This window comes from Gouania willdenowi, chromosome 21 (genome assembly GCF_900634775.1).
Source record: "Gouania willdenowi chromosome 21, fGouWil2.1, whole genome shotgun sequence".
NCBI classification, from domain to species: domain Eukaryota; kingdom Metazoa; phylum Chordata; class Actinopteri; order Blenniiformes; family Gobiesocidae; genus Gouania; species Gouania willdenowi.
In genome coordinates, this window is record NC_041064.1 from 24,278,032 (window position 1) to 24,299,558 (window position 21,527).

At 35.7% G+C, this 21,527-nt stretch overlaps 3 protein-coding genes across 3 annotated transcripts in view; 2 read left to right on the forward strand and 1 right to left on the reverse strand.

Annotated features, from left to right (window-relative positions):
- Window positions 1-21,527, forward strand: part of LOC114455168 (cysteine/serine-rich nuclear protein 3-like) — a 248,537-nt gene that overhangs the window by 98,185 nt on the left and 128,825 nt on the right. The gene's annotated exons all lie outside the window — the stretch shown is intronic.
- LOC114455035 (cysteine/serine-rich nuclear protein 3-like) overlaps window positions 1-21,527 on the reverse strand; it is an 82,745-nt gene that overhangs the window by 18,778 nt on the left and 42,440 nt on the right. The window lies entirely within an intron of this gene.
- Window positions 12,520-15,506, forward strand: LOC114454767 (uncharacterized). Its single transcript, XM_028435519.1, has 2 exons — window positions 12,520-12,729; window positions 14,630-15,506. Exons 1-2 carry the CDS (start codon window positions 12,701-12,703, stop codon window positions 15,315-15,317), a joined length of 717 nt encoding a protein of 238 aa, XP_028291320.1. The 5' UTR covers window positions 12,520-12,700; the 3' UTR covers window positions 15,318-15,506.

Below are 21,527 nucleotides of genomic sequence, written 5' to 3' on the forward strand. Positions count from 1 at the left end.
AGGCACAAACTGACAGAGATGGGAGTAGGATCAGACGTCCGACTGGGGGACTGCAGGTCCGACACTGTTACCAGCAACACTGGAGCACCGCAGGGAACTGTGCTCTCTCCGGTCCTGTTCACCCTGTACACGTCCGACTTCCAGTACAACTCGGAGCTCTGCCACGTGCAGAAGTTCGCGGACGACACAGCCATCGTTGGCTGTATCAAGAGTGGACAGGAGGAGGAATACAGGGAACTGATCCAGGATTTCGTCACGTGGTGCGACTCTAACCACCTGCTCCTCAACGCCACCAAGACCAAGGAGATGGTGGTGGACTTTAGGAGAACCAGGCCGCACCTTGAGCCTGTCAACATCAAAGGTGACTGTGTGGAGGTGGTTCACACTTACAAATACCTGGGAGTGCAGCTGGATGACAAACTGGACTGGATTGCCAACACAGAGGCCCTGTGCAGGAAAGGACAGAGCCGTCTGTACTTCCTCAGAAGGCTGGCGTCCTTCAACATCTGCAAGAGGCTGCTACAGATCTTCTACCAGTCTGTAGTAGCGAGCACCCTCATGTATGCAGTGGTGTGTTGGGGGGGCAGCCTCAAGAAGAAGGACGCTGGACGCCTGGACAAACTGGTGAGGAAGGCAGGTTCTGTTGTTGGCACAGAGCTGGACAGCCTTACATCTGTGGCAGAGAAACGGACTCTGAACAGGCTACTGTCCATCATAGACAATCCACACCATCCACTGCACAGCGCCATCTCCAGGCAGAGGAGCAGCTTCAGTGACAGACTGCTGTCATTGTCCTGCTCCACTGACAGACTGAGGAAATCGTTCCTCCCCCACGCCATGCGGCTCTTTAACAACTCTAGGGGGGGGGCGATAAAATCAACCATAGAACACTGGACTTAATGCTAATCACACCATGCACCCTCTGTCACACACGCACTTTATCACACACACACACACACATCTACAAGTTGGACTCTAAGTATGTACAAACTGACCATTACGCAACTGTATCTTGCACACTGTCATCTGCACAACTGCACTTGAACTGGACTGGCAGACACTATTTCGTATTTCGTTTTTATACCATTATATTTTACCTTAGTATTTATTTTGCACTGTTTTAAATTTTTACATTGTACTTTCCCTGCATGCCCCTGTGTTCCCATACCTGTAAGCTGCTGGAACTGTGAATTTCTCTTGGAGATGAATAAAGTATCTATCTATCTATCTATCTATCTATCAATTAGTAAGGACGTATTTAGTCGCCACCTTGGTGCTTTTATTTTAATATTGGGTAAATCAATGTTGCACAGTAGTGCAGAGTGATCGGACAGTGGTCTCGGTAAAATAGTGATGAATATATTTGTGTTAATTTGTATTATTCTGTAATTAAAGCTGGGCTGAGAAAAATATAATCTATCCGGGAGAATGTCTTGTGTCTAGCAGAGAAAAATGTATAATCTCTTGCATTAGCATTTTGTATATGCCAAAGATCATGCAAAGCAATATCTTTAATAAGTGTTTTCAGCAGGTTAGATGATAGATTGGCAGTAGCATCTGAATTTGATCTATCAAGAGATGGATTAAGGACTGCATTCAAATCGCCCCCCACTACAAGGGAACAATCATTTTGTTCTAATAGTGTGTTTCCAATGAAATTAAAAAGGTCTCTATCAGGCTCATTTGGACAATATATGGATGTAAAAGCTAATTTATGATTAAGATTGTTAACACAGGCAAAAGCAAGTCTTCCTTTCCCATCATTTCCAGTGACGTGTCTTTCTATGGTGTAAGTACTCAAGGACATGAGTTTTTCACATTAAGTGTCAATAGATTTAATACACAAGTACACAAATTATTCAGCTACCAAGATGTATTAGTGCTAACGTAAGATGAAGCTTAACTGTAATCGCCCTGCCAAATGCTGTATATTTGTCCAAATATTGCTGCAATATTTGTCACAGGTATACAGAAGAACTCAAATGCAACGCAGGAAGGAGTAGACAGATACTGAAATATCTAAATAAGATTGAATAAACGGGTCCCACACAAAACCAGGAAGATAACTGAAATATTCCCCACTCGGATTTGTCACTTAATAAAGAACTCAGACGCCACACTTAATAATCAAACTCAGGAACTCTCAATACTTTCTAGGAGTTTGAAGTCTCTCTTAACAGGTTGACCATCTAGCAAGAGACTGACAGAACAGAGGGAGTATAAGTAACCTCCTCCAACTTGACGAGGGAATGAGGAGCAGCTGTGGAGAGCAGGAAAACTGGGCAGGCAGGAAAACATGGACAGGAACAGGCAAAAATCAAGGAACAGGGAGTGAATAAGGAGGTAAACCATAACTAACTAAGCAGACTCATGACAATATAGAGTAAAAATATGTCTGTAAAGAAGAGGGGGTGGGGTAAACTATATACAAAAACTAACAGACCGTACAAAAAAAAAAAAAACTGTTGGTCTGCAAGAACATAAACTCAACAAATTGTGCCAGATAGTCACACAGTCATTTAAACACAAAAAATAAATACATTCGACAATACTAGAGCCAGCAAAGTCAATCTGGATTGTACGTTAATGCTAACCCATCAATAGAGCCTGTTTAGAAGAACATAAGTACTGGACTGGCAAAAATATATTTAATATTGCCAATTAAATAATACAATTTCCAATGTTACCCGCTCACCAAAAAAATAAAAATAAAAAACTGCTTAAACACTAACTGCTTAAACTTTAAGAACTTATTTATGTCAGGTAAGATTCGAAGACTCATCCATCCATGTCCATCAGGTTACCCTCTCTGTCATCCTGGAGATCCGCTTAGGCCACTGTTAATAGGCCTGGGGTTGTTACCATGGCGACCGCTTCACTCTCGCACTCCGCTGCAACAGGGGTTCTCCTTTGGAGAGAGTTGAGGAAGTCTTCAGCCATTTGGGGAGAGTCGAACCCCCTCTTCTCACGAGGAACGAGGAACGGCTCCAGACCCATTTCTTTAGCCTTCTTCAGGACAGAGCTGCAGCTCTTCCTCCTGGCTGTCGTTACTGGGCTGAAGTCGGGGAAAAACAGAAGAGTAGTGGAGCCAGCGGTTGTTTTCGGGGTGGCTCCGTTGGATTTATACTTCACTGGGAAGACATTCCGTGCACCGTTAAGGATTGCCGCTCTGTCCTGCCAACAGAGCAGTCTGAAGATAAGAGTTCGTGGTTTGTTGGAATTAGCCTGGCCTCCGTCATACACCCGATGCGCCCGTTCAATATCGATGTCACTGCCATCCAACGAAGGGATCCATTTAGATAGATTCTTTTTCAGGTAGCCAACTGCATCTGAACCCTCCACTGATTCTGGTAAGCCGACCAGCCTTATGTTATTCCTTCGCCCCCTGTCCTCCAGGTCCGTCAACTTTGTGGTAAGGAGGTCAAGCTGTGACTTTAGCTCGCTAAGCAAACGCCTATATTCCCATGCCGCGGCCTGCACAGCATCCATTAGGTCCTGGGTCCTCTTAGCAGACTTGCTCACTTAATAGAGTTCATTGGTAATGCCATTCACGGCTTCAGCAGTCTTTTGTATTTCTGTTCGCATGTCATGTAAAGCTGGTACCAGGATCGAATCCACAGCATCCCTAATGGCGGAGGCAACAGCTGAATCCAGTACACCGCGTTGATCTTCAAGCGCTAGCTTAATGCCGTTAGCAATGGCTGCATCCAGTTCTTCCTTCGAGATGGCAGGTTCTTTGAAGTTTTTCTTTATAGGCGACTGTTCAGCCTCCCTTTTCGAGCGTCTTTGGTTGAGGAAGTACTCATGATGAGATGGACGTTGAAGTATTTGTTGTATAATATCGGATTATTGAAAAAAAATGACTATGCTAGGCAGAGATAGACACTACGCTGGCATCGCAGTCGAGGGATCACGTGATCCCAGCAGGAATGTCTCTTGTTTAATAAATTTACTGGTAATGTCTTGGAAACTCATGGCACAAAATGGCAGATGGATTATAACTCTATTCAAACTAGACAATTCTCTTTTCATACTATGCAATGTATATGGTCACAATGGAGTAACTCAAGCTAAAAATATGTTTTATCAGATTTATTCCAAAATTGAGTATCGACAAAAAAAACATAAAGATGCACAACTAATTATTGGAGGTGACTATAATGATGCTCCAAATGATTCAATAGATATAATCCTGGAAAAAAAACTCTCAAAGCTTCTGTTTTAAAGCTACATCTTACCGAACTGAAAAACTTCTTGTGACAGACATCGTGAATGACATTGAGTTTTTTAACCCTAAGGAATTTACCTGGTGTAATGCTAGACGCACTCAACACTCTAGAATAGACTCATGGTTAACATCTTCATCTTGTATACAATTTATATCTGAGGTTTCACATTTACATGCTCCATTATCTGATCACAAAATGATTTTGATTCTCGTTTCTGGTTCCAAAGATAATAATAATAATCTAAGAGGATACTGGAAGCTAAATAAAAACTTACTTAAAGATACAATCTTTAAACACTTTGTGAAACAAAATGCACTAAATATTTTCAATAATGAAAAGTTAAATAATATTCAAAAATGGGAGTATTTCAAATTTAAAATTAGAGAAACTGCTATTCATCGTAGCAAAGAAATAAAGAAAATTAACAATGCAAAAGAAAGAGGAGTTATGAATAGTTTAAAGCCCTTATTAAATAAAGAGAATCTTTCTATAAGTGAGCAAACAAAAATAATACAACTCTAAAAAGAAATAGATAAATTATATAATGATGCAGTCAAATTATAAACGATCTAGAGCTAAATGGCTGGAAAATGGAGAACAAAATTCTACTTATTTCTTTGCACTTGAAAAACGTAATAAAAAAGAATGAATATGTCGGCACTAAAAATAAACGACAACTTAAACACTAATCCTAAAGAAATTTCAGAATATGTTTGTTCATTCTATAAAAAATATATATGAATCTAAATTCAATTCAGAACACTGTGAGGAATTTTTTAATACAATCAAAGAATTTATCCCTACTATTTCAGATCATTTCAAGAAGAATTGTGATAAACCTCTCAAACTTTGAACTTATTGAAGCCCTAAAACATTAGAAAAAAGGTAAATATCCTGGAATTGATGGTTTAGTCACAGAGTTTTATCTATTTTTCTGGGAGATTATTGAATTCCCATTAATGAATATGTACAAAGATTGCATTGCTAATCAAGAAATGACAGACACTTTGAAACAAGGATTAATAAGCTTGATTCCCAAACCAAACAATGATTCTTTATGCATAGAACATTGGAGGCCAATTACTCTCCTAAATATTGATTATACATAATTCTCACTTGTTTTTGCCAGACACATAAAAAGAGATCTCGGTGAAATCATGAATGAAACACAGACAGGTTTTATGTCAAATCAACACATAAGTAATAACATTAGACTAATCTTGGATTTGCTTGATTATTCTGAACATGTGGACTCAGAGTTAGTTACAGTTTTTCTAGACTTCTACAAAGCATTTGACACTCTGGAACATCCATTTATATACAAGATTTTAGATCTCATGGGTTTTGGGGGAAGTTTCATTTCAATTGTTAAAATGCTTTACAAAAATAACAATAGTAACTTAATGATTTACCCGAGCACTTCCAAAAGATTCCCTGTTAATAGATCTGTTCATCAAGGTTGTCCAATTTCACCAATTCTTTTACTAATCGCAACAGAATTCCTTTCATTACAAATTTTAAACAGCTCTGAAATTAAAGGTTTATCGATAATTAAAGGAGAAATTTGAATTACACAATTGGTGGATGATACGGTTTTGTTTTTAAAAGATAAACACCACATTGAACCAGCAACACAATTAATTAAAACATTTTCCAAAGCATCTGGCTTACAACTCAACATAGGTAAATGTGAAATATTATCCATACATGATACAGATAGTGAGAATGTATGTAATATACCATTCAAGAAAACTGTCAATCACATAAAACGTCATAACTAGACAACAACAAAACTTTCTTCCCCGACTTAAGAAAACACAAAATATTATGAACATGTGGCTCCAACGTGATTTGACAATGTTTGGAAGAATTCTCTTAATGAAAGCTGAAGGTATCTCTAGACTAATATATCCTGCTTTATCTCTATTTGTTCAGGTATCAACGTCTAAAGAAATTAACAAAACATTTATCAACTTTACTTGGAAAAATAAAAAACACAATTTAAAAAAAGATAAACATGAATCATCAAACATCAAAACCTCTACTACCATCTCGATAAGCAAAAATCCCAATTTATATCAAGGACATCACTCATATTCATTGACTGAGTCCAGTGGTCCCATTGGTAACTGGGGTCACCAATAGCCAGAAGAATAGTGGAACCATGGTTAGAACCACCCCACTTGATTGAAATGACTTTAATTTTAGTTTATTTTAAATACATTTGACGGACAAAAAAGGTGCCTGCAAAAAATTAACTAAAATATTAAAACTACTACTGCTACTGATAAATTCACAATTATTCTACATATTTGAAAACAAGATGTTTATGTCAGCTGAATGTGTTTAAAAGCATTTCTGCCAGAAATAATGATTCTTGATTCTGATTCTTGAGTTGTGCAGGTCAACAGGTCAGAGATTTCACAAGATCATTTTTTAGTTTGAAAAAGCCTTTACACAGGCCATTTTTATTAATTCCCTTAGTTGATATAGTTTAATTTGATTGCTGTAATGTAACTAGGATATTCAATTAACAAAGGTTTCCAGCTGTAACTGTAAAAGTGAAACTTTCTGAAATAAAACTACAAACAAGTTGTCAGCAGTGTAAAAAAACATAGAGCTACAGGTAGATGTAAAACTAAATAAAACAAACTCAAACCCTGGAAAAGTCATGTGACGAATCAATCAATAGTTATTGTTGAGAATTATCATGCACCACCTAAGATCTATGAGGATAATCAAGGTGCTATTGCATTAGCAAAATAATCCAGTGAGCAGGCAAAGGTGTAAGCACGTTGACATAAAATACCATTTTGTTAGGTCAACTGTGAACGATGGAAAAGTGTCATTACACTATTGCCCTACAGAGGAGATGTTAGCAGACGTGATGACAAAACCAGCATCACAGCACAAGTTGTGTAAGTTTTCAAAACTTATTTTTGGAGTTTAAAATGTTATTTGTACATTTTTGTTTTGTTTATCCTTGCAAAGGAAGCTGACAATATGAGAGCAAGTGGGGGTGTTAATATATTGTTAACACATGTATGTAAATAATTAATATGCTCTCAATTGTATTTTTACTTTATTATGTTTGACTCCTGACCCCACCTGTTGGCACCGTGTGATGTGATGTATAACTCCGCCTGTTAATAAAAAGTAGTTCCGGTCATGCAACGAGCTTGTACGGTTGTTGATGACTTTTCAAGACATTTTGTATCATCCCCTCTTTAACCCAATAGTGTACGGGTTGAAGATGAAGGAAATATCCAAACACTTAAAAAGGTTGTTCTGCCAAGTCAAAGTCATTTAATGCATTTAAAACCTTTGTATTGCAGTATGTTTGGTGGCAATAATCAACTCTAGATGCACTGAATGTTGGGATGTATTGAAACAGTTATTGTGTCTATATGAGGTTAGGGTCTTTTTTACATGAGGTTTTATTTCAATCCTTTTTCTTGTTGAAGAGTGTCACCTTTACATGAAAGCTCCAGTTATTTGCTTAATTGCATTTGTCATTAAAATTGTACAACATTAAGATGTGCTTATATTTACCATTTTGTTAAAACATATTTATATTTTGTGTTTATTAATGCCAAAGCCAGTTAGAATTGCTCATCTTTTTTCTTTCTTTTTTTTACAGTCATGGCTTTTTGTGTGTAACTGTAATGGAAATGTAATTTTTGAGTTTCTATTAAATGGAAAACCTTGAACACCAGCATGTACACATTGTTGATATTCATTAATGTTCTTTCTTGAATGCACATGAGCTCATCTACAACCTAAATTCTCTGGTAGAATTTCAGCAATACATTTTCTTTTTGCACTTAATTCTATGTAAGATGCTGTCCATAATTTGCCAAATGTACTTTTTATGAAGCTCAACGCTTTAAAGACAGAGGAGATGATAGCAGACTTCAGGAAGCTTGATTGGGAATGGGCCACACCTGGGTGGAAAACATGAAGTCAGAACCCAAACAACATAGATAGATAGATAGATAGATAGATAGATAGATAGATAGATAGATAGATAGATAGATAGATAAATACATAGACTTAAATAAAACAAAAGGAACCCAGAAAACGTTCAAACGTGGTCAGGTTTTTATTGATAACATTGCATACATTGCATTTGACAATTATTATTATTGTATAGATGTACTACTACTGTATTATTGTTGTTATTGCTTTTCTTATAATTATCATTATATTCTCATATTATTGTATTGTTATTTTTATTAATTTTTTAAATTATAGTGACTGGTATCCTCATTGTATCATTATTATTATTATTATTATTATTATTATTATTATTATTATTATTAGGGCGACCGTGGCTCAGGTGGTAGTGGGTCGTCTTCTGATCGAGAGGTTGGGGGTTCGATCCCAGTACCTGACTATGTGTTGAAGTGTCCTTGGGCAAGACACTGAACCCTAAGTTGCTCCCAATGGTTGACTAGCGCCTTGCATGGCAGTCCTGTCCCATTGGTGTGTGAATGTGAGAGTGATTGGGTGAATGAGCTGATATGTAAAGCGCTTCAGTGTGGTGATAAAGCGCTATATAAAGTCAAGTCCATTTACCATTATTATTATTATAACCATTACTATTAGTATTATTATTATTATTATTACTGTCACTAATAATATTATGTCTCTATCATCATCATATTTATTATTATTGTAGCCAAAGAACTGAAACATTCAAGGAACAAGAACATAAACAATCAAACTATCTACAAGAGTATTTAGTATTTGACTCCCTGTCTCAGCTGAACAGTTTTCCCTGTCCTGTCAAGGTCATCTGTGTTGAAATGCTCACTGCAAAGCATGGACCTCTCAGTTGCCACAAAATCTTCCCGTTTCATTGCCCGTTCCCATTGTCTCCTTAAACCACTGTCTTTGGGAAACTTTAAACATGTGAGCAATGTAGCCAGAGATAAAGAATTGTCAACAACAAAAATAATCCCATCATTAATTAGGCCTATTATTAGCTTTATTAGATAGCTCAAATACGTTCACCATGTTTTTTTATTACTATAGACTTATTTTGGTTTTTTTTCAGACATTAAATTCAAGAGTAGATGTTGCTCTTTACCTTTTTTAGCTTTACAGATTCGGCGAAAAAGTAGTCGGCGGGGGAGTAGCTCACACACTGTCAGTGAGATGCTTCTGAGGAAGGTGAGAGACGTCCCCGAAACTGTAAAGCTAAAAAATGTGAAGAGCAACATTTACTTTTAAATTTTATGTTTGAAAAAAGAACCAATACAATAACAATAACAATAATCTGCTAAAAATATATTTTTTCTTACATGTCCATGCACCGCTGCCTCCACCAGCACCGTTCCAAGATGGCGGCGCTGTAGTCATGTCCCTATACAGTCGATGCGGCGTCTACGTATATAATGTCTATACATATATGTACTAGGGGTTGAACAACTTCATAACTTGAAAAGTCGACTTCATGTGCTGAAGCCGATGCTCACAGGGTGGTGGCCAAGTGGCAGCCGAGTGCCGGCTTTGGTGGAGGAAGCCAAAGCTACCGTAAAAAGAGCCCAAACGCTCTGGCTCTGAGGAAGCCTTAATGTTAAATCCAAATGTTAAATCGGTCGCCACCCCACCACTGACTGAGGCTCAGTCAATGGTGGGGTGTGTGAAGTGTGGGTTTTAGATTCAGATTTAACATTAGGATTTAATATTTACATTCAGATTTAATATTTACATTTAGATTAGTTTTCCATCAGTACACTTTTTAACAATGATATAGAACATGCTGTTTTCATGAATTTCTGTCTCAAATAAAAGAAAAAAAATGCTAAATGTGAGGAAAGTCAGCTAAATGTTTAAAATATGTTGGCTATGAAAAAGTGATCGAGTCTTTACATTCAGCACCCCATACCTAACTGGGGTGAATAGTTGGATGTGTGGGGTGGACACACTGCACATGAGGCCTACACACACACACACACACACACACACACACACACACACACACACACACACACACACACACACACACACACACACACACACACACACACACACACACACACACACACACACACACTCACACTCACACTCACACTCACACTCACACTCACACTCACACACACACTCACACTCACACTCACACTCACACACACACACACACACACACACACACACACACACTCACACTCACACTCACACTCACACTCACACACACACTCACACTCACACTCACACTCACACTCACACTCACACTCACACTCACACTCTCACACACACACACACACACACACACACACACACACACACACACACACACACACACACACACACACACACAGTTTATTGTAATATGAAAGATTTGTCTTTTGTCTTGAATGTTGCAAAGTAAAGTTAATTAAAATAACCTGCTGTGTGTCATTATTCCTTACTGACAATATTTGTTCTTTTTTTTCCTTTGGTTATATTTGCCAAAATGTGTTTGTAATATACATGTAAAAATGCATGGGTACAATGAACAGGCTTATCTAATAAAGGCAATCAGTCACATGTTTGCTACACCACTATTGATCATGTGGGAGATGTAGTTCAGAAGTAGAATGAGGAGTTTGTAGTGAGAAAACTAATTATATACAAATATATAAACAGTGTGAGAACAAATACTTGGCATGAAAGGATGAGGACACTGCATACACATCAGGCAGATGGTCAATATGCAGTGTCTAAAACCATGGCTAATCTACAAGAATCCATATTATATTAAATCATATCAAAATCTATATTTAAGCTCTTTGGGTGTTGAGAGTCTAGTGTGTGAATCCAAAATAGTTATTTTTGTCAGTGTCTCATCCTCTTGACAAATGTACATGCTGAATTCCCTGGAAATGACAGAAGAGATAAGGTGTGAAACAGCATTAAATTACTGGCCACTGGTTACAAGTAGTTAGGATTGGCACATCTGATGGAGCTTTTATGTTCACTGATTCTCTTGACAATAAACCAACAATCATTCTGTGTACAAGCAGTCAGATAGTGGGGAAGGCTTGATTGGGAACGGACCACACCTTGATAATTTCCAAATCTCGAAAAAGTCCATATTTTGTAAACGAGGTCTTAAATGATATATGTTCATTTTCCGCTTCCTTTGTCACTCCCTTTTTATTTAATTAGTTAGTTAAACAAACTAACTTAAAAAAATAAAAATCCTGAAAAACTCAAATCAAATAAAAACAAATTACATTTCAAAAAGTATAATGACCCTGACACACACTCATTCACTACATTGTATATACTACATTTGTTCTGGCTTGTTTATGGGTTCTGGGACTGTTTACACACTTCTTAAAGAGACAATGTTCTGAATGTGGTTTAGCAACACTACAGTATTAAATCACACATTTCAGCCTTATGAAGGAAAAAATCAAAAGTGACACAAAATGTTGATATTGTGCTGCTAGTGGTTAATAAAAGGCTTTTTGTGACATTTTTATCCACTGACTTTCACCCATTATTGTTTCTCTTGTAAAACTATAATGAAAAAATAAAAATAAAACTTAATTTTATATCATCTATCACCATTTTGAGGAAAAATATAGAGATATGAATATTGGTCTATGTCACCCAGACCTAATGTAAACAAAGCAGTAATGTTTTATCTTGTAAAGCATGTAATTGTCCAAACTGTGGGAAATGAGGGGTCCGAAACACGGCTTAAAGTAGGATTTTATTAACATGAGTGTTACCTCAACAAAAAAATAAAAATAAAAAAATCACTGATTTGCTGCCTTGTTATGTAGCAAGTGTTGCTAATGCTACACTTCTTTAGTTAAACTAAGTAAAAAGGCTGTGTCACTAAAAAAAACTTGTCGACATTTTTGTTTGATTTAAATTGTACATAGAACCAGTTTGATAAATTGCTTACATCATTTTTTATTATCTTGTATCCAATTTTTCCATTTAGGGCAATATTTAAAGTTGGTGAAATAGTTTGTTTTATTGATAAATAACTTTAAAATAGTCTAAATGGTTTGAATGAAAAAAAAAAAAAAAAAAAAAAAAAAACAGTGACTGCGATTTTACAAAGAAAAAAATTGTGATTTTTTTTTTTTTTTTCTTATTGTTCCCCTCCAAAAAAATGTTTTTCTTTGTAAAATCGCAATAACTGCTTTGTTTGTTTGTTTGTTTAAAATGAATTATTTGTCATTTTGTTTTCTGAAATGTTTTGTTTTCCTTTAAACGCAATTGTTGAGCTGAAAAAACTGTGTTGACCAATCAGATGAGAGGTTGGGTTGCCTGGGGAACAAGCCTAACTGTCCATTACTAACAGTCCACTTTTATATTCAGTTGCTCATCATCTCTGTGAGTAACAGCACCATTTTTGTGGAGCTCTTCAAACAAATTTTCTACAACTGTGTTGATCAGACGACATCTTGTGGTGAAACCACATTTCTACCAGTGGAAACAGGAAACTGGACGAACTGGATGAAAAAATGACGGCCCAGCAGCATCAGCTTGAAAGGTAAGACATTTTTTATGAATTCGTTTTTTTTATTTATATTTATTTTTTGGGAGGGGCTAAAATCAAATATTTATAGCTATTTCCTTCTTCCTTCCTTCTTTGTAAATATGTATTTAGAAAATGGTCCTGCCTCACTTCCAAATGTTTTGTAGTAGTTTTATGTCAATCAGAAAGACTCCACATGTTGGAGAAATAATGAAAACGTATGGTTTATACCAGTGTTTCTCAAATGGGGGGTACGTGTACCCCTAGGGGGTAGGCAATGGCACTACAGGGAGTACTTGAGAGAGATAGAGTAAAATTAACAATAGAAGGTTTATTTAGAGGTTTATTTCTAGTTAAAAAATTATCATACTAATATTTACCGGAAATTCACAAAACGACATTAAAAACACACAAAATATGAGAAAAATATACAAAAGGACAAACAAACACACACACACTAAGAGAGAAAATGACTTATTATTACCAGCTAACACACAAAACAACAACAAATACACCAGTGTTTGAAATAACGGCGTTTAAAATAACGGCGTTTGTTTTTCAGTAACAGGGTAATCTAACTGATAAACTTTTTACGCCATTACAACTCCGTTAATGTTAATGAACATTAAATGCGGTGAGTTACATGTATTGATTGAATAAACTGTGATCAGAAAGATCCCCTGGCTTCATATGCAGCTATAGTGAGGAGGTGGGTTAAAAACAAGGTGAGCGATTATGATTGGCTAAGACGGCGTCATGTTTCATGGCAGCCAATCAGAGACAGTGTTTTTACACATGTGGCAGCACACACACAACCACTACAGATTTGATGAAGAAGCAGAGATGGCGAACGTGGAGCATTCCGATGAAAAGTTGTTATTTTTAAGGTGGCGATACAAATACTACTTTAATTTAATTGTGGTCAAAGGCAAGAACGTGCATGTGAAGTGTACTTTATATCCAGGAGTGAAGACTTTGTCCACATCCGTTGTAAGTAACTAGAATTTAATGAAGCACCTCACAATGACACACGATTCTTTTTTTTTTTTTAAGTATCGCAAATAGTTACTTTCCTTGTTAATGAGTTACTTTTATTATCGAGTAATTAAGTTACTAACTCAGTTACTTTTTGGATCAAGTAGTGAATAACTATAACTAATATTAATAGTTATAATTACTATATAATATTACTTTTTTAAAGTAACGTTACCAACACTGAAAGACACACAAAATAAGAGAAAAATATAGTGAATAATAAAAAAGAACAGACAAACAACAACAAAATAGACACTAAAAAGACACAAAATGATGTAAGAAATGATATTGAATGGTTATTATTAGTTATTAATATTAATTATTATTATTTTCAGTTCATGTTCTAATCATTAGAACATGAACTGAAAATACAAGGGTCAGTCTTGGTCCCACATGATGAGGGAGATGATCGTATATGGTAAAATCTATAGAAATAAATCTATTCAGGAGGCACTAAATACTGTTTCATTCTATTTATTTACAAAATGAGATTCTTTCAAATGTGTGTTATCACTCATTATTTCCATCATTGTGCTTTATAGTTGTTTTTTCACAGACTTCTGAATAAAATGTTGTAGTCGGATAAAAGTGAGTACTTGGATTCAGAAATAAGAGAAAAGGGGTACTTGAGTCTAAAAAGTTTGAGAACCACTGGTTTATACTGTATGAAGTAATGACCTGTAGCCATTGGAGAGAAAAAGAATCTCAGAGCTGACTTTTAATGAGAATCTTCAATCTGAAGTGAGGCTTAACTCGTAACTGGAACTACACACTTCCAGCTAATATGATGATAAAACATGGACAGGCTAAACGACAATGATGAGTACTTTTTTGTATTTATTTTCATGAATCCTAACCTGATTCCATGTCTATGTTACAGATCACAGAGAAAGGACAAAGTGTGGATAATCGGCTCCAGTTACATCCGGCGGGGCGAGGAGGCTGCACTAAAGTTTTTTGGAGTTAATTTGGGACTGGATGCCAACGTGCACTGGTTTGGAAAAGGAGGGATGAGGTGGGAAGGAGTTCTGCCTTGTTTTTATGGTCAGCTTTCCACCCAGGGACCCCCTGACATCCTCCTGGTTCACGCCGGAGGAAACAACCTGGGCATAAACAGTGCAAATAGTCTGGCCTACACTATTAAAGAGGACTTTACCAAATTGCACATTAAATTCCCTGCAATGAAGATCATCTTCTCTTCCATTAATGAACGCAGATCCTGGAGGTACGGGAAGCTGTCCCAGATCATCAGGGACAGAAAAACCATCAATCATTTTGTCAAGAGGACGTCTGTCTGTTTCAAAGGAGACGTTGTTGAACATCCTCTCCTGCGATTCTACAAACGATCACTGTTTATTCCAGACGGAGTTCATTTCTCTGATGAGGGAAACCACTTATTCTTATCAAGCATCCGCTCCACCCTCCAGAACTTTCTAAAGGATTCAAAAATACCAACAAGGACCATCTCTGGGGCAACGATGTCAATAAGGACATTCTCAGCAACAAAAAGCAGTACAGCAACCGTCTCTGGACATAAAAAGAACATTACACCAATCAGCTGGCCTTAAGCATGAGGAGGAGGAGGGGCTGGTTCTGGTCACCTGGTGGTACCCCCACCCCTTTTCTACAATACTGCTTATCTACTGCCCACCCAAATCTATGAGGTGCCAAGTGTAAAAATGACCCATTATTGTTTTTCTTGTAAAACTATTTAAAAAAAAATAATAATAATGGAATTTATATCACCTATTGCCATATTGAGGAAAAAAATAGAGAGATGAATATTGGTCCATATCACACAGGCCTAATGTAACCAAAGCAGTAACATTTTATCTTGTAAAGAATATGATTGTCTAAACTGTGTGAAATGAGGCGTTCAAACACTGCTTAAAGTAGGATTTTATAAATATGATTGTGTTTCCTCAATAACAAATATAAATCACTAGACTGATATGCTGCCTTGTTATGTAGCAAGTGTTGCTAATGCTAATGCTACGCCACTTTAGTTAAACAAAGTAAAAAGACTGGGACTAAAATAACTTATTTTGTAATTACCTTGTCCTAAATTATCTTTTATTCCTATTTTTCATTTAGGGCGATGATTTTAAGAAGGTTTTATTAAAATAACTTTAAAATAGTCTAAATGATTTGAGTGAAAAAAATCGTGATAAAATCGCGAGCGTGATTTCACAAAGAAAAAATCGTGATATATTTTTCCCATATCGCCCACCCCTATGTTAAATCTAAATGTTTAAATCTAAATCTAAATGTTATATATCATATCTAAATGCTTAATCTTATATCTAAATATTAAATCTAAATCTAAATGTTGAACCTAAATATTTCGCACATATGCTAATTTACCCCACCCCTTGTAACCTCAACCATTACACAAGCAGAGAGACACACAGCCGCTCCCACACACCCTTTCACCAATGCCTGTCTGGGTGATATGCACTCGATCTCCACCGCCGGGAGAGAACCAGCCATACATATCACCCAGACAGGCATCGGTGAAGAGGCGGGTGGGAGCGGCTGTGTGTGTTTCTGCTTGTGTATTGGTTGAGGTTCCAAGGGGTGGGGTCAAATAGCATATGTGTGAAACATTTAGGTTAAGGTTAGAGTAGTAGTTAGAGCGGGCGGTGTTCAGGGCAGTTTTGTATAGTTGAAGGGGATCGGAGTAGGCTTGGAGATGGACTGTTAAACCTTTTTTTTATGTGGAGACGTTCAAGTTGGTGTTTGTGGGTTTTTAGTTTTCTGAGGTTGGGGGTGTACCAGGGGGCGGTGTGTGTAAATGAGACTAATTTGGTTTTGGAGGGGGCAAGTTGGTCGAGGCAGGAGGAGAGGCAATTATTGTAATGATTAACAAGGTCCGTGGGGTCGTCAGAGAGCGGGGGGGAGGCAGACAGAAGGTTAAGAAGAGAAGTGGAAAAATCATGAGGAGAGATGGATTTCAGGTTTCTAAAACAAATGGTTTGCTTGTCGTTGGGGTGGAGGGTGGGGAGGGGGAGGTGGAGGTCCATGGTGATAGCCAGATGATCGGAGATGCAGAGGTCAGTACTGGAAAGTTACTGGATGGTGAGACCGGTGGAGCAGACTAAATCTAGGGTGTGGCCATGGGTGTGTAAGGGGAAGTTGACTTGCTGAGTGAAGTTGTGGCAGTCCAGTAGAGCAAGGGATTCAGAATGACTGAAAGGATGTTGTGGATATGGTGCTGATGTTGAGGGCTTTTTTATGGACTGAGGCTACGCCACCGCCCCGGCCAGTGAGATGGGGCTGTTCAATGTAAGTGTAACCGGGGGAGTGGCTTGGTTTAGTGAGAAATAGTCCAGAGGTTTATGCCAGGTTTCAGTGATGCAGAGGAAGTCCAGGTTATTGTCTGTTATGAATTCATGTAGGATAAGTGCTTCATTGTTCAGTGAACGGGTGTTAAGGAGAGCCAGTTTCAGTATTTTCAGCGTTGAGGGTGGCTGTGAGGAACAAGGGAGTGGACGGAGGATTGGATTGGGCCGTTTTATGCGTTTAGTGTCATTTTTGTAGAGTTTAGGGGGCCTGGCTGTGATTATGGACTGAATGGGAAAGGTGTGAGCAGAGGAATGTAGTAACGGGTGGAGCCTGTAGGGGGAGCTGTGGCAGGAAGAGGCGCTTTGGTGGGGCAAAGTAGAGTAAGGTGAAGGAGACGGTGTGTGTTTTGTAAATAGTCAGTCATGTGGGAAATGCTGGACAGCGTGCTGAAGATTGGCTGTTAAAATACTACTGATTAGTTAATTAGATTTAACATATACTATTTACATTTAGATTTAGATTTAATATTTAGATTTAGATTTAATATTTAAATTTATATTTAAAATTTATATTTAATATTTAAATTTAGATTTAATATTTAAATTTAGATTTAATATTTAGATTTAGATTTAATATTTAGATTTAATATTTAGATTTAATATTTAGATTTAGATTTAATATTTAATATATAGATTTAATATTTAGATTTAATATTTAATATATAGATTTAATATTTAGATTTAAATTTAATATTTAAATTTAATATTTAGATTTAAATTTAATATTTAGATTTAATATTTAATATTTAGATTTAATAACTAGATTCAGATTTAAATGTAATATTTTGATTTAATATTTAAATGTAATATTTAGATTTAATATTTAAATGTAATATTTAGATTTAATATTTAAATGTAATATTTAGATTTAATATTTAAATGTAATATTTAGATTTAATATTTAGATTTAATATTTAAATTTAGATTTAATATTTAAATTTAGATTTAATATTTCGATTTAATATTTAAATTTAGATTTAATATTTAAATTTAGATTTAACATTTAGATTTAAATTTAGTATTTAGATTTAATATTTAAATTTATAATTTAAATTTAGATTTAATATTTAGATTTAAATTTAGAATTAATATTTAGATATAAGATTTTGCGAGTCAACTAGTCTGGAACACTCAGATGGACTATCCTTCTATCCTATTCTGTTTGTCCCTCTGTTCACTAACCCAACCAGTTGAAGTGGATGGCTGCCACCTCTGAACCTGGTTCCGCTGGAGATTTCTTCCTATAAAAAAAGGGAGTTTTTTTCTTCCCACTGTCGCTAAATGCTTGTTCATGTGGATCTTGTTGGGTTCTTTCTTCTTTTTTACTATGGACTTTATATTTTGTTCGGCGCTTTGAGATGACTTTGTTGTATTTTGCGCTATATAAATAAAGTTAAAGTTAAGGTTGAGTTGAATTGAATTTAGATATAGATTTAACATTTAGATATAACATATACCATTTAGATTTAAATATTTAGATTTAATGCTTTTTTTTTTTACCTCTAAGTGGTTAAATGTAGGAACGTGCTAAATATGAGAAAAGTGAGATAAATAATGAAAATGTGTTAGCTACAACTTTTATACTACATTTTTACACTTGGTACCCCCATACAAATCTACATAACTTTCATCCCTGAGATACAAGACCTCCTTTCCATCTTTTGCTCAACATCTGCACAGAGGGAACTAAACAGAGGGATGACTCTGATGATGAAATCTCTGAGAAAACTTTATTTACATCTCCTTCATTCTCATTCTTGTGTAAAAAGTTGATTTTCTAATTAGAATTGTTGTTAATAAATATTGTGTAATAAATACAGTTTGTCTTGCTGGTTTTTTTCAGGTTAGTTTAATCTTTTCAATGAATCTTCTATACCCCTTCACCACTTTTGTTACTGCAATCATTTTAAAAGGTTGTAAATCTAGTGCATGTAAACTTTAGCTTGAATCAGGGTTGGAGTCAATTACATTTTAAAATTACAATTATGCATTCAATTATCCATGTTCAATTACAACACAATTATGATTACGTTGATGGGCATTTTTTCCAATTACAATTAAAATTAGAAGCATATTTTCCGCTGAAATTCAATTACATTTATGTTCTGAATTACTAAAGTTAAATTACAATTAATCACAATTACTGAGTCTTTAATAAATAACCCCATAAAACTGTAGTTTTCTGTAACAATCAGTTATGATACTAGGTTGGTTTTGACCCATGTCTTAAGTCAGCTGTAGAATATAGTAAAAAATATTATCTTTTATCTAATTTTCTGTCTCAATACTTGGTTACCTTGTTAGGCTTTGTTATTCATGAAAATATTAGCCTTAATATTTTTGGTGTGGGCGTCTGAACATTTTTTGTCAGTATATAGCCCTAGATTTTCTTTTTTTTTTAATGGTAAAATGATCCTTAAGAGGACAAGTTATGATATGAAACCTATTTTAACTACATATGTGTAAGCCACAGAACTGTAAAATGCTTCCCCAGTTTTGCATTTATTTAAGTTGTAAATGACAATTTTTATACGCCAATTTTATTTTAAATACAATATTACAACTTTAACATAGATTGCCCTATCAGAAGATTGTTTAATAATGGCTTTACAGATGATTATCTAAATCCAATCCATATGTGGATTTAAAATGAAGGCGATTTCTAATCACCAAGCTTTTCTGCAGATTTTAACACAATAATTATGTTATGTCAAAATACAATTTTATTTCCAAAAGTCAACATGGGTACTTTATTATTACCTATAAAATTATTAAAAACTAAAAAAAAGAAAGCTTTTAAATTGTTTTGGAGGACAATATTTTTTACATGGCCTATTTATATTGATCATATTTATTTATATCAAAGAACATATAGAATAGATGGTCATTTGTCCTGATCGATTTGGTTTCTTCTTATGCAGGTCGGTCCACATTGTATCAAAACACATTTTCTGAGCTCAGTAAGATGTGTGCTTAGACTGCCACCATGTGGTAAGAAAGGAGAAAACAGCTTTGTAAGTGTTTTTCTCCAATCGAACTAGAGAACAACTAAACTTTTTTAACTTGATTAAAACATGTTCAAAGTACCTACCGAGATAATCAGTGCTATTTCTTTCAAATAACAGTACTTCTACTTGAGTAGGATATATCAGTACTCTTTATACCTCTGGTGGCTACATAAGATAAACCTGCCAGATTAAAGAGGAGAAAAGGGAAGCAGGTGGTGTTTTTACAGAAAAAGCTGATCCAGCCATTTCACAACATGGACAAACACGATGAAAACTCAGCACAATGCTAATATAATATTGTTATTAGTTATTTGTTGACTTATCACTTATTTATATTTTTAAAGAAGCTTTTATCTTATATCTATTTTTTTTATTTAAATGTTATTTTTCATGTCCACGTTAATGCCCTGAGACTTCAGGTATTAAAAGGCTCCAACTTTTAATTTGGCTCATGTGGATTTTATTTAGAACTTGTAATTTATGTACTATTAAGACACAGATTGATAAATAGATATATATATAAATATCACCCATGTTTTTGTCCCATATTTGTATGACAGACTGACAGCAGGTCATTAAGGGGAGTAACGGTACTTGTGTGAGAAGCGTGTTGTTTTGTTATGTCAGTAAAATGCTTTGACCTCATCTTTGCCTCCTTGAGTCCAAGAGTGTGCAAATAAGGTTGTGAGTGAGTGAGAAATGATGACGATAAACCTATAGTTGCACGATACCTACGGTACCCCGCGGTACCAAATTATAACGGTTCCTACTAAACCAGAAATTCTACACAACGGTTACGGTCACAAACACGAGACAACACATGGTAGAAGCACCGGGCCCCAGCGGCGAGTCTGCCACGGCATCACTAATTTTACTAAAAAATCCAAACTCCAAAAGTCCCATTTGGAACTAATTTGGCTTTAAAAGAAGCAGAGACAATAAAACAATAGGAGATCCACTGTGCAGGCGCTGTCACCAGCTATAGGAGCCAAAGGACTTCCACACGAACTCAGAACGACCTTTTTTCTTTATTTTTTATTTTATTTTGTTTTAATTTATTTTCATTTACAGAGATATTAACAATGTACAAACAATATTTACAGTTTACATACACACAAAAGAGGGATCACATCTAATCTCATAAAACACCAGTGACGTCAATAGTTTTTTTTTTTCTTAAAGACAGTGGATTTGTTATCATAAGTTGATTATTTATATTAGTTAAACATACATTGATGTGCAAAGGAAACCAAATGGTTATTTTTTAAATTTCAACCATATAAATTCTAACTTCATTTATTAGTTGTTTTTTTTAATTGCTTTTATGCTTTTGTTCATGTACTCTCATCATGCACCAAACAACACTATAAGTAATTAATTACACTGGCTCCCAGTCAGCCTCAGAATAGACTTTAAAGTTCTGCTG